This window comes from Myiozetetes cayanensis, unplaced genomic scaffold (assembly GCF_022539395.1).
Source record: "Myiozetetes cayanensis isolate MyiCay16 unplaced genomic scaffold, myiCay2020 scf6-25, whole genome shotgun sequence".
Classification (NCBI taxonomy): domain Eukaryota; kingdom Metazoa; phylum Chordata; class Aves; order Passeriformes; family Tyrannidae; genus Myiozetetes; species Myiozetetes cayanensis.
The window spans coordinates 34,601,051-34,613,363 of record NW_026087853.1 but is presented as its reverse complement, the minus strand read 5'-3'; the positions used below and the strand labels follow the sequence as shown (position 1 = coordinate 34,613,363).

The following is a 12,313-nucleotide window of genomic DNA, read 5'->3' as shown; positions in this document are numbered from 1 at the left end:
GAGAGTTTAGAACTGTGTAAAGATTTCTCTCAAACTGTGTTTGCAGCTGTAAATTACTCAGACTTTTGTGCAAGTATTTTGGGATGATGAGGAAAAAAATAGATCAGTTGTTTAGCATTATGGAATAGTGGAAAATCCCAAACTTGTCTCTTATGTACAGGGACCCTTAGGGGACTTTTTGTTGTTTTGTTTGGAGTCTTGGGATAGGTTTTTTGTTACCTTGATGTTTCTTTTATATGGTGCCTGGCCAGGGACTAAAATGTTGCTTTTGATATGCAATTATCACTGAAGAGAAGCACCAAGTTCTTCTCAGTAGTTCATGGTAAATATTTCCAATCTGACTAATAAGTTTTTGAAAACCATGTGTTGCTTCAACAGCACATCAGTTCTTGAGACAGAATGGTATCATTTATGTATTTATATTTTTTCCTTTTTCCACTGTCTTCTTGCTTTTTCTTTTGTTGCTTTTTTTTTTTTCTTTTTTCTCCTCCTTGTCGAATTTGAACCAAATGAAGAACAAATGCTTTGACTGAATTTGAACTGAATAGATGCTCTCTGCCTTCTCACACTCCTCCAGGGAGTTACTTCCCTGCAACATCTTGTAGGCACCCAATTCAGGACACTGGCTACTCTCACTTGAATACTGAGGGATGCTGCCAGACAGGGCTGAATATTGGGCATTATAATCCCTCCTTGAGGAGGGATATATTCCCTTAGCTGATGGGAATGAGGCATTTCAGTGGCTAGAGGCCAAGTCTCAGGAGAGGTACACCTCAGAGTCAGGAAATCTGTATGTTAACATGCCAGACTCTTTTGTCTGTCTTCCTATTCTGCATCTCCTACTGTTTGTCATCATGAGGCACTAGACAGTTGCAATGATTTACCGTGAGCAGTGGGGTTTTAGCTCCTGCTTTACGTGTTCCTACAAAAGACTCTAGAAGATCAGTGCACAAACATTCCTATGAAGTGCTGCTTTATGGTAGAGGAACACCAACTCCCCAAATGTAATGAATCTGATCAGTTGATGCTGTATTTTCCTAGCTGTGCCTTCCAGCTACATAGCTCACCTCACAGCTCTTTCATTAACTGTTCAACTTAAGGGGCACATCGATTCCTGTAAAACACACAATCAAATGATCTTCTTTTCCTCACACTCAGAGGCTTCCTATGACTCTTACAGATGTACCTCCTTCCCCTAGCAGTTCTTGTGCTCCTTGGCTGTTCTTCTCTGTGAGCAGGGACTGTAGGAAAGGCAAACCTGTCAGAGTTGCTAAAATCTGCAAAGGCAACAGCTTCTTCCATCTCCGCACTACCAGCTAACTCAAAAAAGGAGATAAAATGCAGTTACTAGGGAGAACTGGCAATACTCTGGGTGGGTGGTTTGCAGCACCTCTCAGTAGCGTAGCCTGCTTCTCTGGCTGCCAGCAAAGGACGTGCCCGTGCTGTGTGGGGGAGTGCAATGTGGGGAACTGGAGCTAGTGGAGGCCCGTTGGGCTGTGCAGGCTGATCAGCATGACTCTGGGAACAGAACAGCAGCCGTTTCCCAGTGTTACACCCAAGTTTAGAGCTTGTTCAGTTGCGAACAGTACTACATCCACAGATGTGCCACTGCAGCCTGCAGGGTCCTATCAAGTGTCCCAACACTTCCCAGTTTAGGGTCAGCCAACATGCTTATCTTGGTATTAACAACAGAGTAAACATGCCCAGAGTGACTGGCCATTTCCTCTCATTCATTCTGATTTACACTTTTTCCTGGAAAACTGCAATGAAAAAACCACACACTTAATTCACCGGCAAGGAGTCCGCAGAAATGGCTGTGCGTATCCCTGCCTGGCTGCATACGTGTGAGAGAGCAAGAGCCTGGAGTGCACTTCAGCTGTACATGGCCTGTTCCTCACCACACCATCAGTTATAGATGCATTCTTCTTTTATTGTTCCTTCCCAGGGCAAGGTGTAGCCCTAAGCACAGAAGCAGCTCCCAGTCCCCTCTCTGCCCCCACCATTGCTCACTGCACCCTAGCAGTGAGGGGGGCAGAAGGGGATGCACGCCCACCCAGCCACCTCCCTCGCCTTCCACCAAGGAAAGCCACTGCTTTTCTCTTGCCTTCTCATAAAGCCATTTTTAATATAATTATCACCATGTAAGTGCTCGCGTGAGCCTGCCTCTCCACCGAGGCATTCTGAGCAGCAAATGGAGGGGCTGCGCTGCTATTCCTTACACTTGAGAGACAAGGCAATAGCAGGTGGCAAGGCCAGCGGCAGCCAGCCGAGCCCAGTGGTCACCATGGAGACGGGCCAGGCCTGCCAGGGAGGAGCGCTGGCAGCGATGGGGGGTGGCGAGGAGAGGCACATGGAGCCATAGGTTGGGATTATATGTCACCGAGGCCTCCAAGGGGCTTGACGGCCGCAGACGCAGGCTCTTGGCTCTGGGATTCTGCTGCTCAGGAGGCCAAACACTGGACTTGCCCTTTGACAGGGAGAAAAAGGGAGGAGTTGGAAAGGAAAACTGGCCCTGTCTCAGACAAAGAGTCTTGTAAATTAAACAAAATAAAAACACCATCAAAAAAAGCAAATCCACCCCTTTTCCGCCAAGGTGAAGTGCATTGACTTGATTCAGGCCTATATGCAGAGTCCCCCCTCTGGATTGTTTTCTGAAGATCCTTTTTGCAAACAGAGTAAATGGCCTAATTTGAAGCCTTTTGAATTAAATTGAAAACCTACAGTGGACTTTATTGGTTTTGGATCAAACTCAGAAGTAGCAAAACGTGCTCGAAAAAATCCCTTTGGAAGCACATACATGTCTGACTGTAGCTAATTCACTGTAATCATTTTAATAAATGATGCACAGTCCCCCACCCTAACAGCAAGGCATGCACTCCACACATTCTCCACTGCATTCCCAGTAATGTGGATTTGATAAAAAATAGGGATAATATGCTGCCAAACCTAGATGCACTGCTTAAATTATGGTTAAGCATTATGTTCTATTACCTACAGGCTGAAGAAATATATGTGACTGTGATTTGGTTTGATTATTAAACTGAAACCATGAGGAACATAGCTTACAGGGTTTTTGATTACTTGGGAGGGATAAAGGGAAGCTAGAACTCTGTGTAAAGCCCCTGCCTTCAAAATCAAGAAGGCACAGAAGTTATTTTATATATTTAAACTCCATTGATTTGTTTAGGTTTTGAAGTTTTGTCTACAGAACAGTTACTGTGTGATATACTACAGAACTTATTTAATTTACAGAACTTACTTTGCAAAAGACTCCTGTGAATGATGGTACCATATTTTAAGTAGTTCTTTATACTGCTTAACTTGTTATAGTTTAAAATTAACTTGATTAGGCTAGGAAGAAAAAAATATTTCAGAATAAGTGCGTACCAAATTTATTTGGAAATATTGACTTTAGTTTCAGTCTGCATCCTGTCTTCCCATGAATCGCCTTTCAGGTTCAAAGAAACTATTATTTGAACTGTGCAGATCTTTCCTTGTCTCTCCTTAATCCATTTTTAAAAGTTTTGAAATATTTTTAAAAATTGTATACTGTATTTATTTTGGTCAGATGTAGATGAAGACAGGGCCTTTGATGAAACTCAGAAGTGACACTGAGTTGAAATGGCAAGAGGCACTGATTTAAATACATCCCCTATGAGCACACCTTAGCTCAGGCAGGACTCCTCAAAGCTCCTCACGGCTCTTGATCTGTTGTTGCAGTTTGCAATGTAAAAGAGGAGTTGTGAGTAAGTTAGGACAAGACCATGGTTGGTTTTCAAGCCTTTGCTTTAAAAAAATTTCTGATTCTGGCTGAACATTTTTTTGACAGAATCTCTAGTGGCAGTCACCTGATCCAAATGATTCAGCTCACTGCTAAAGAGTTACTTCTTGCTACCTGAGCTATTTGTCTGGCTTAAGCTAACACCTTCTATTTGGTGATTACTTATGCAAAAAGTGGATTTCTAGATAATTATTATGTCTCAGATGAAAAGCAGCAGCATTAGTCCCTAGAAATTCAATTTCTTTCACTTGTGAATTCATTCCCATAGTTAGTTTTGTAAGTAATTTTATTGATTAAGGGGTGGGATTAGGGTTGGGCTTTTTGTTCATCATACCCTTTTCATGACGTTTTCACTGCATGTTAAATCTTGGCATCTTTGCTTTCTTTCCTTCATTATTTGTGAACAAGAGTAAAATAGAACTAGAAACTCCAAGGACATATTAAAAAAAAACCCAATAAACTTTGAAAGTAAGAACTCTGCTTACTATCATCTGAAAATCTCTTTATTCTCAAACCTTCTGTGATTTAGCCTGTGGCTTAGTTCACTGTATGGTACTGATCAAGAAAATAAGCTCATGTCGCGTTTGGTTCTAGTTTTTACATCTGTTAGAACAAAAAAACATTGAGGAAAATAACATTGCTTCGCTTATTTGGCTCCAGAGATACATAATTTAAGTTATCATTGATGTAACTTCAGGGATTTCTCATCTGTGTATTACTTTTCATGCCTGGTATATCTATCACACTCTACCTGTGTAGGCCAGGTCCATATTTGTAAGTGATGAGCAATAAACGAGCACATAGGCACTCATATTAAACATTAAATTAAATTTAATTGGAAGAAAACAAAGAAGAAAATAATGAAAAAAAGGAAAGGAAAGGAAAGGAAAGGAAAGGAAAGGAAAGGAAAGGAAAGGAAAGGAAAGGAAAGGAAAGGAAAGGAAAGGAAAGGAAAGGAAAGGAAAGGAAAGGAAAGGAAGGGAAAGGGAAAGGGAAAGGGAAAGGGAAAGGGAAAGGGAAAGGGAAAGGGAAAGGGAAAGAAAAAGGAAAGAAAAGAAAAGAAAAGGAAAGAAAAGAAGGCAGTCAAAACTCATGCCTATTCCCTTGCCAACAGTCCAGAAGAATCCCTTCGGCTTTGCCACAGTCAGCAAATACCCTCCACCTCTCCCACACACCACAGACAAATTGATGAGTGTATGTATTTTCACAAAGACCCCCTTTCCATTTCCAGTTTGACAGTCAGTGGATCTTCAGGTCATAATCCACAGTGAAAAAAATTAAGTCAGTATATGCAGAGTGTTAAGTCAATTATACCATTATGAGCAGTGGCAGAAGTGGAGCTCTTTCCTAAATCTGCTGGCTGGCACCATGAATGCTTCTTTTTTATTTGTGGCCTCACCACAGAATTGTTGTGTGTTTGTGAGTAAGCCAGTTCACCACTCTACCTCCAAGTGTTTCAGCTTTAAAATGCAATGTGACCTCACCACAAGACTTAATTAGAGTCCAGAACACCTTGGTTAGAGTCAATGGCAAAAGAGGCTTTTGACCTCAACGAAGGTTAGTAACAGGATCTTAGTATCTGTAAGGGGCTTTAAGACACTTGGATGAAAGGTGAAGTAATAAGGAACAATAACCAAAAAAAGTCACTGAATGCTGAGCTTGCTGAATTTGCATTGCACATGGCCTGTCTGTAGACGCAGAAAAATATAAAGACGTAATTACTTAACTTTTTCAAAATGTGGCTGCAGTGGGAAAAATAAATGCTAGGGAGATCTGCTTTTTATATACAAAATATGTACAAGCAACAACTTTATGATCATTTTGTTACAGCTTTTAAAATGAGCTGGTGACTGGGCTTCCACCTGGTTCCTGTTCTTTTTTTGCTTATCTTGCATGCACATACTAAATGCCTCTCTGTGAACACGCAAAATACTAATCCAACACTGTAAGCTTCTCTCTGGTTTTGAGAGAGCTGTGGATCTGTTAACCAGGACCATTTCAGAGCAACATCCATTGTTTAGTAAATACCGTCAGGGACTCAGTGACCATGCAGGAAGATATTGTTGTATTTGCAGTCTTATGGGTTTTAATTTTCTTCTTAATTTCACCTTTCCTGGAATCTTTCAGTTGCCAAACTCCAAAAAGTTCAGCTAATCAATAGTTGGAAATAAATGAATAAATAGATGCACCAAACCAGAAAAACAGACTGAACTTGGAGGAAATTTTAATTTTAAGTGTATGTCTTGGACTGTTACCAGAAGCCCTTTAGAATGTCATTGTTCTTTGGGGGAAATTTGAATGTGGACAAAAAGACCATTAATAAAGGCTGTCAAAACATCTGTTAAAAATCTTCAAGTTACAAAATATGCATTAAAAAGATAATTAAATATAGATGATACAGTTTTAAGTTCTTAATTTTTTAGTTTGTAGAAATCTTCATGGGGTAGGCTTAGGCTAGATATCCTACTGGATTTTTTAAATTCAAAGAGAAGAAACAAAGGCAAAGACCAATCATTCCCTCCACTCCTTTGTCCCTTCCCCAGTTCCTAGTTAGACAGTACAGGAATAAGAAGTTTTCCCTCTCTGGAGAGCAGAGGAGAAAAATGGCAGTTGTGAGCAAGAAAAAAAGCACATTGCTGTTCTGCTCAACTCAAAGGAATGCAAAAGACCTCTGCCCTTTTCTCCTTCCTAAGGGATCTGTCCCCTCCTCTACTTAAGACCAGTGTGTGTTTGCTCCTTTCCAACTATTCCTAGATGAAAAATAAGAATATATAACCTCCCTCCTTTTTTTCTTGGCTGAAAGAATTTTTAACTCTGTTGGCTGGGATGTCTGCCCCAGGCTGACTCTGCACCTGTGCTGGATGCTGGAGTAGTGCTGGATCTGCTACCCTCCCTGCTAATCCCAGGGCACATGGTTGCTGCAGGTGGCTTAAGTCTTTGGTGAAATACCCAAAATGGCTTTGCCTGTGAATATTCACGAGCATTTCGACCAACTTTTTGACTAAGGACACCCTGCTACATGGAAATGTAGTTCCCTAAAAAACCTGCTTGAAATAAAATCAGTAAGAGTTCCTATTCCTCCATCTCCCTGCTGCTGGTTTTTGAGTTTTGGAGACTGTATTTTTCCTTTCTGAATTTGTATTTTGTGGGTTTACAATGATGAGTGTTGCCTGAAAACCAGGTTTGGCTTACTGACAGCATAGGTCTGATTCTGCATTAAGGGTTGTCTCTATGCCTGTACGTGTTACAAGGTCCCTGAACTGTAAAGACATATCTGGAAGCACGTCCTTGTGAGAGAACAGCCTGGCTGGGATTGTAAAGGAAGTGGTGAAGGGCATTTCAGGCAAAAAGAGATACAGCAGTGGGTGTACTTATAATAGAGGTGGTTTATTGCATTCATTTTTTGTTCTGATTGACAATGTTTTGGGAAGACAGCGGCCTGCAAACTCACTGAGCTAACATCATATCAAGTAGAAGGGGGGAAATGTCCAAATGAGTGCTCTTTGAATAAATCTGATTTCTAACCCGACTGCAGCCCAGAAAGGACCAGATGGGGTCATCATTCCCAATAACTACTGTGACTTCTGCCTCGGAGGCTCCAATATGAACAAAAAAAGTGGTCGACCTGAGGAACTTGTATCGTGCTCAGACTGTGGGCGCTCTGGTAGGTGACTCCTTCTTGTATCTTTCTTGTACAAAGGCATTTGTGTGATTTGTTTTTTGCACCTTCTGAAGATGTTGAAGAAAGGCAGCACATTTGGGAAGGGATAGAAAATGAAATCTTACCTCTGTGTTTGTGGGAAAGGATGACTGGGAAATTTTCTGTCATAAAACCTATTGTTGGATTCACATTTTTAAGCTAATGGGGTCTTATAAAATAATAAAGTTTCAGTGTATTTATTGGCTTTTGGGAACATTGGTGCATGTATTAGTTGTTCTTCACATGGAAGGAGAAAATCCTATGACAATGTTAAAGAATGGTTTCTGTCTTCAAATGCTACAATTACAACTATGAATTACTTACAAGATTTATGAAAGTTGCATGACAAGCATTTCCATTGATTACACATTTCATGCATTTCTTCATCCAAAAAAGAAAGAGGGAGGAAATTACAGGGTAGGGGTGGGGGTAGCTGTCAAGAATTATCCTCTTACAAGATGACTATCATTAGTTTTGTTTAAAGAGGTTTTTATTTCTCCCTTTTCTTCCCTTCTCTCTTTTTAAATGTAGGCAATTGTGTCTTTCCCATTCTGAGTTGTCTTTATTTCTGGGCTGTTGTTTTCTTCCTTCCTTTCCTTCTTTTTTTTTTTTTCTTTTCTTTTTTGGGAAATTTTATACCAGTTGAACAGTTATTTATAGCCCATGTAGAAGGTGGTGGTAATGGTGGTAGAGGGAATACAAGACTTTTAACAACTGCATATTCAAGCTTTGGTCCAAGTTTTCAGTTGGGGTATTTTTGTACAGTGGTGATACTAGTGGTGATAAGAAAATCAGATGGAAATCTGAAAACCAAAGAGGCCTTGAAATCCAGTATGGCTGCTGCTCCTTCTGTACTGTAGTCATTGAAAGATGTCTGTTGCTTGGTGGCTGACATGTGATGTGAAATGTTCTCATGCCAAGGAAATGACCTTTTTATGCTCCTGCTGAGATTCATAGAAAGCCTATTACTACATTCAGGGGGAGAAGGACTAGACTCTCACTGACAAATTGCCTTCTGCAGTTGTTGTGACCTCTAAAGATATTCTGAAATGATACTGTCTGGTCACCAGAAGATCAATGGCAACCCCTTTGGTTTTCTCCAGGGGCATTCTTACAAATGCTGTGCTGTCAGGGACGTGGACCTTTTAGTGTGTATGTGATTGCTTCTTAATAACAGAAAGGGGAAGTTCATGGGGTCTGTGGTGCCATCTTGGAAGATCATTGCCCTTCTCCTTGATTGTTATATTACAATATAACTAATTTGAGCATTGTCCTGATATGGCACAGTGAGATGGATCCATATTTTATTGTTATTTAAACATGGTGATTATATCAGAATGTAACACAAATACATTAATTACCTTGATTCCTTAGTGTGATAGAACAAGTAGATCAGCATGTAACCTAAATTTTGCAATGTCAGTTCCCTTAAATGTTATCCTGGTACAAATTCTGACCCACTTGGGTCATTCATAGAGGTCTGCAATGCTTTGACTCATGTGTGATGAAAGTGATTAAGGTACAACCACACACTAATCTCTAAAACAATGAAACCTTTTTGGTGGCTGCCATCTTTCTCTTTCTTGATAATGGAGAAAATTTCTGAAAGAGAGCTCATGGAAATTATATTGTTTTTTCTGTTCACAAATGTAAAATGACATATCTACTAGGTGGTTCAGTGGTTCATCTACCAATTATTTTGCTATATCCATTGTCTTTTTTTTTTGTGAACAGAATTTAATTCTTTGTGTCTCAAGCAATGCAGTGTACTTCTTATATGGTTGATTCCTTTCAGCTGGAGCAGGGACCAAACGGTTGCTTAATACCATGCTACTGTTTCTGAATAAGAAAATAGCTGTTCCCTAAAATCTCACACTTCGATTTTGCTGGGCCACTCTTTCTTGAAGAGGGAATTTGAAGGCTGTACTATTAATCACATAAGTTTGATTGAGAAAGAAAATAAATCTCAGTTTTGCAGATTTCAGTATTTGACTTCTCTTTTTAAGAGTCTTCTTGTTATTATTGTTGCAGTTATTGATGTCCTGTGTGGAGAATTTCCTGCTCCATATTGAAAGTTGGATTGATTTACACACATTTGAACTTTTCAGTGTTCCCCAAGATGGCTCATTCCTCATCTCAGTTGTTTTAGTTGTTGAACTGTATATATTAGTTTTTGAGGTTTTTTTATTTTTGAAGGATATGCCATGGAATTTGTGTAAGAGTACTGGTTTAAGCTACTTTCACTTAGTCTTCAAAATGTATTTCATTTTGTCTACAGAGGAGGTTCTTTAGGATCAGGTGAAGCATGGGGACAAAAAAATAGTCCTGAGACTGATGAGGTATCTAGTGGTTTACATTTCTATAGCAGTAAATTTGTGACAGTTGATGCCAGTCTGAAGTCATTGTGCTTAGAGCTAACAGTGTCTAATTACTTATATGGTCTAAAAATATTTAAAAATTGATTTAAGTAATCATGAGGAAATATTTTATTGTCTTTTGAAGAGAGGAAACATGATTAACCCTTTCGCTGCTGTAGCTATGGGCACCTGTGGTGTTTGTAGATTCTTTTCTTTGAAAAAGAAAGTGATCCTTTGTTATTTCTCTTACTGCAGTTCTACCTATGCTACGTTGTTGAGGTGTGCGGGCACATACAAGCACACACCTATGAGCTCGATAGTCTGATTTTTTAAATGATAATTAAATGATAATTGAAAAATTATGATGATAATGCCTGTTGCTTAACCCATGTGCTGATATATTCATCATACATGTCAGCTCATTTGGGAAGAGAAGGCAGGAAGGACGAAGCAGCGCCAGCACGCACTACGGAGGACTTGTTCGGTTCCACGTCAGAAAGCGACACCTCGACCTTTCATGGCTTTGACGAGGATGATGCAGAAGAGCCTCTCTCGAGCCGAGGAGGTGGCTGTGGTGGCAGCTCTCCCTCTGCAGACAAAAAGGGCGGCTGCTAAAATAACTAAAAAGACACAGAAACTCTGAACGATTTGCTGTCCTTTTTACTACTAAGATTATTATTACCTTTTTCTTTTTTTAATTTTAGGTCCTTGGTTTTTTTCGTTATTGTTGTTGTTATTTTTGTTATTTTTGTTGGTTTTCCTGTGGGGTGTACACTGAAAGCACAAGCTTTTAAAGCTCTTGACAACTACTTTGAAGAGACAGAAGGTTTTGATTTTCCTGGTTTTTTGAGGGTTTTGTTTTTATTTTTTTTTTCATTTTAATTTGGTTTTATCCCACCTCCCCTCCTTCTCTTTCTCTTTGGAAACATAAAAAGTGGATTTAATATTTTTTTTACTAGTGAGCAGAGTTGATTTTCTTGTCTTTTAATATATATATCGGCAAACCACAAAAAATACAGATGGGTTGGATAACAGAAAGCAAACCCAAATAGGTTTTTTTAATTATTATTATTATTATTTATATATTCTATATATTATTAGAAAACTACTTTTTAAATAAAAATAGAAAAAAAACAAACAAAAAAGCAATGGATGTCTACTTGATAATAGAACTGTTTCTAGAGAACCACTGTGGGCGGACTCTATCAGGGGACAAGAAAACCCTTGATGTGATGGCTTCTGTGTTTCGAAATTTTGCACTTACTGTAGCATGTGGAATTTGGCTCTTCTTGTACACCTGCTATGCTAACAGCTGGAAAATACAACAGCACCATTGAAGACCATGGCCTTGGGGAACACATTTCCATCTCCTTTGGACACCTTTACACTCAATAGATCTCTTCCTCCCTGCACCCCTTCATGTCTTCCTCACGCCGTTCTACTTCTTTTTTTTTTTCCTTCACCTTTCACTTCATGGACAGCAATTTCCAAGCATAGGGATGGAATATGAGTGGCAAGTCATAGACATCACACACAAAACAGATGGAGGAGCAGAATCATGGAAGAAATTATATGGAAAAATACCTCACCTATACTTTTCTTTCCATTTTTAAATTTCAATTCACAGCATTTTTTCCTGTGTCGCCCTGTTTTTTCTCTCTGTAGTGTCTCGTGAGACACTTTGTTTGCTTTTAATAGCTTCTTTTGAAAAAAACCAAAGCAATACTAATTAAAGTTCCAAGGGCAATGGAGAAGAGAGTGGCTCCCTTCCCAGCGACTTTCCCAGAAAGGAGGAAACATGCAGCAGGATTTGAAAGGTATGTCTGAACTGAAATGTCTTTCACTCAATTGTGAAATCTCTGTGCCCTGGATTTTCAAGAGACAAACCTGAAATGTTACAGATTTAAAAAAATGAAGTTCAAATTTATTTTTTCTGATACTCCTGCCCTTCAATCCCTGCACTTACATTTGTGGCATTAGTATCATATTCTCTCCCTTTAAATTTTTTTTCTTTTGCTTGCTACTCTTTGTCATGCTCATGTGAACAACAGGGAAAATAGAAAAGGAGCAAGCACCTAGAAATGCTGTAAATCCACAGTAAACAAACAACAGGATTTCTTGCATCTGTCTTGCATCTACTTCTTCTATCCATGCAGCAGTCATGTCATACAAATTAGAAGTTTAAGAAAAGTTTAAATGTTACCCAGTGTTCCTCAAAATACAATCAGAGTAAGCTTTGACAGGGAAAAGCTTACAGAAGTAACGAAGACTTGAATTATTATCTTGACTTGAAAAAGAACTCAATTTTCATTTGTCTGCCTTTCACTGCCTGAGGAGGGTAGGCCTGACACACCTGGAATCAGCCAGCTGTACCTGGCCTGTGGTGCAGGGATGGCACTACACAGCTCAGTGCTTACCAAGCTCTGTATTTACCCAGCTTCTTCTATGCTGGGGCAGCCCATCCTGAGCTCTGCG

General features: G+C 39.6%; 1 protein-coding gene across 9 annotated transcripts in view; it reads left to right on the top strand.

Annotated features, from left to right (window-relative positions):
* Positions 1-12,313, top strand: part of DPF3 (double PHD fingers 3) — a 172,938-nt gene that overhangs the window by 122,676 nt on the left and 37,949 nt on the right. For 5 of the 9 annotated variants that reach the window (XR_007631655.1, XR_007631656.1, XR_007631658.1 and 2 more), the window contains 2 exons: positions 7,317-7,445; positions 10,257-11,655. Coding sequence is in view for 4 of the 9 variants with exons in the window: in XM_050337222.1 (XP_050193179.1) it covers positions 7,317-7,445 (129 nt within the window). In the remaining 5 variants the exon portion in view is untranslated. The remainder of the gene's footprint in view (positions 1-7,316; positions 7,446-10,256; positions 11,656-12,313) is intronic. The other 4 variants (XM_050337222.1, XM_050337226.1, XM_050337223.1 and 1 more) reach the window with 1 other exon arrangement.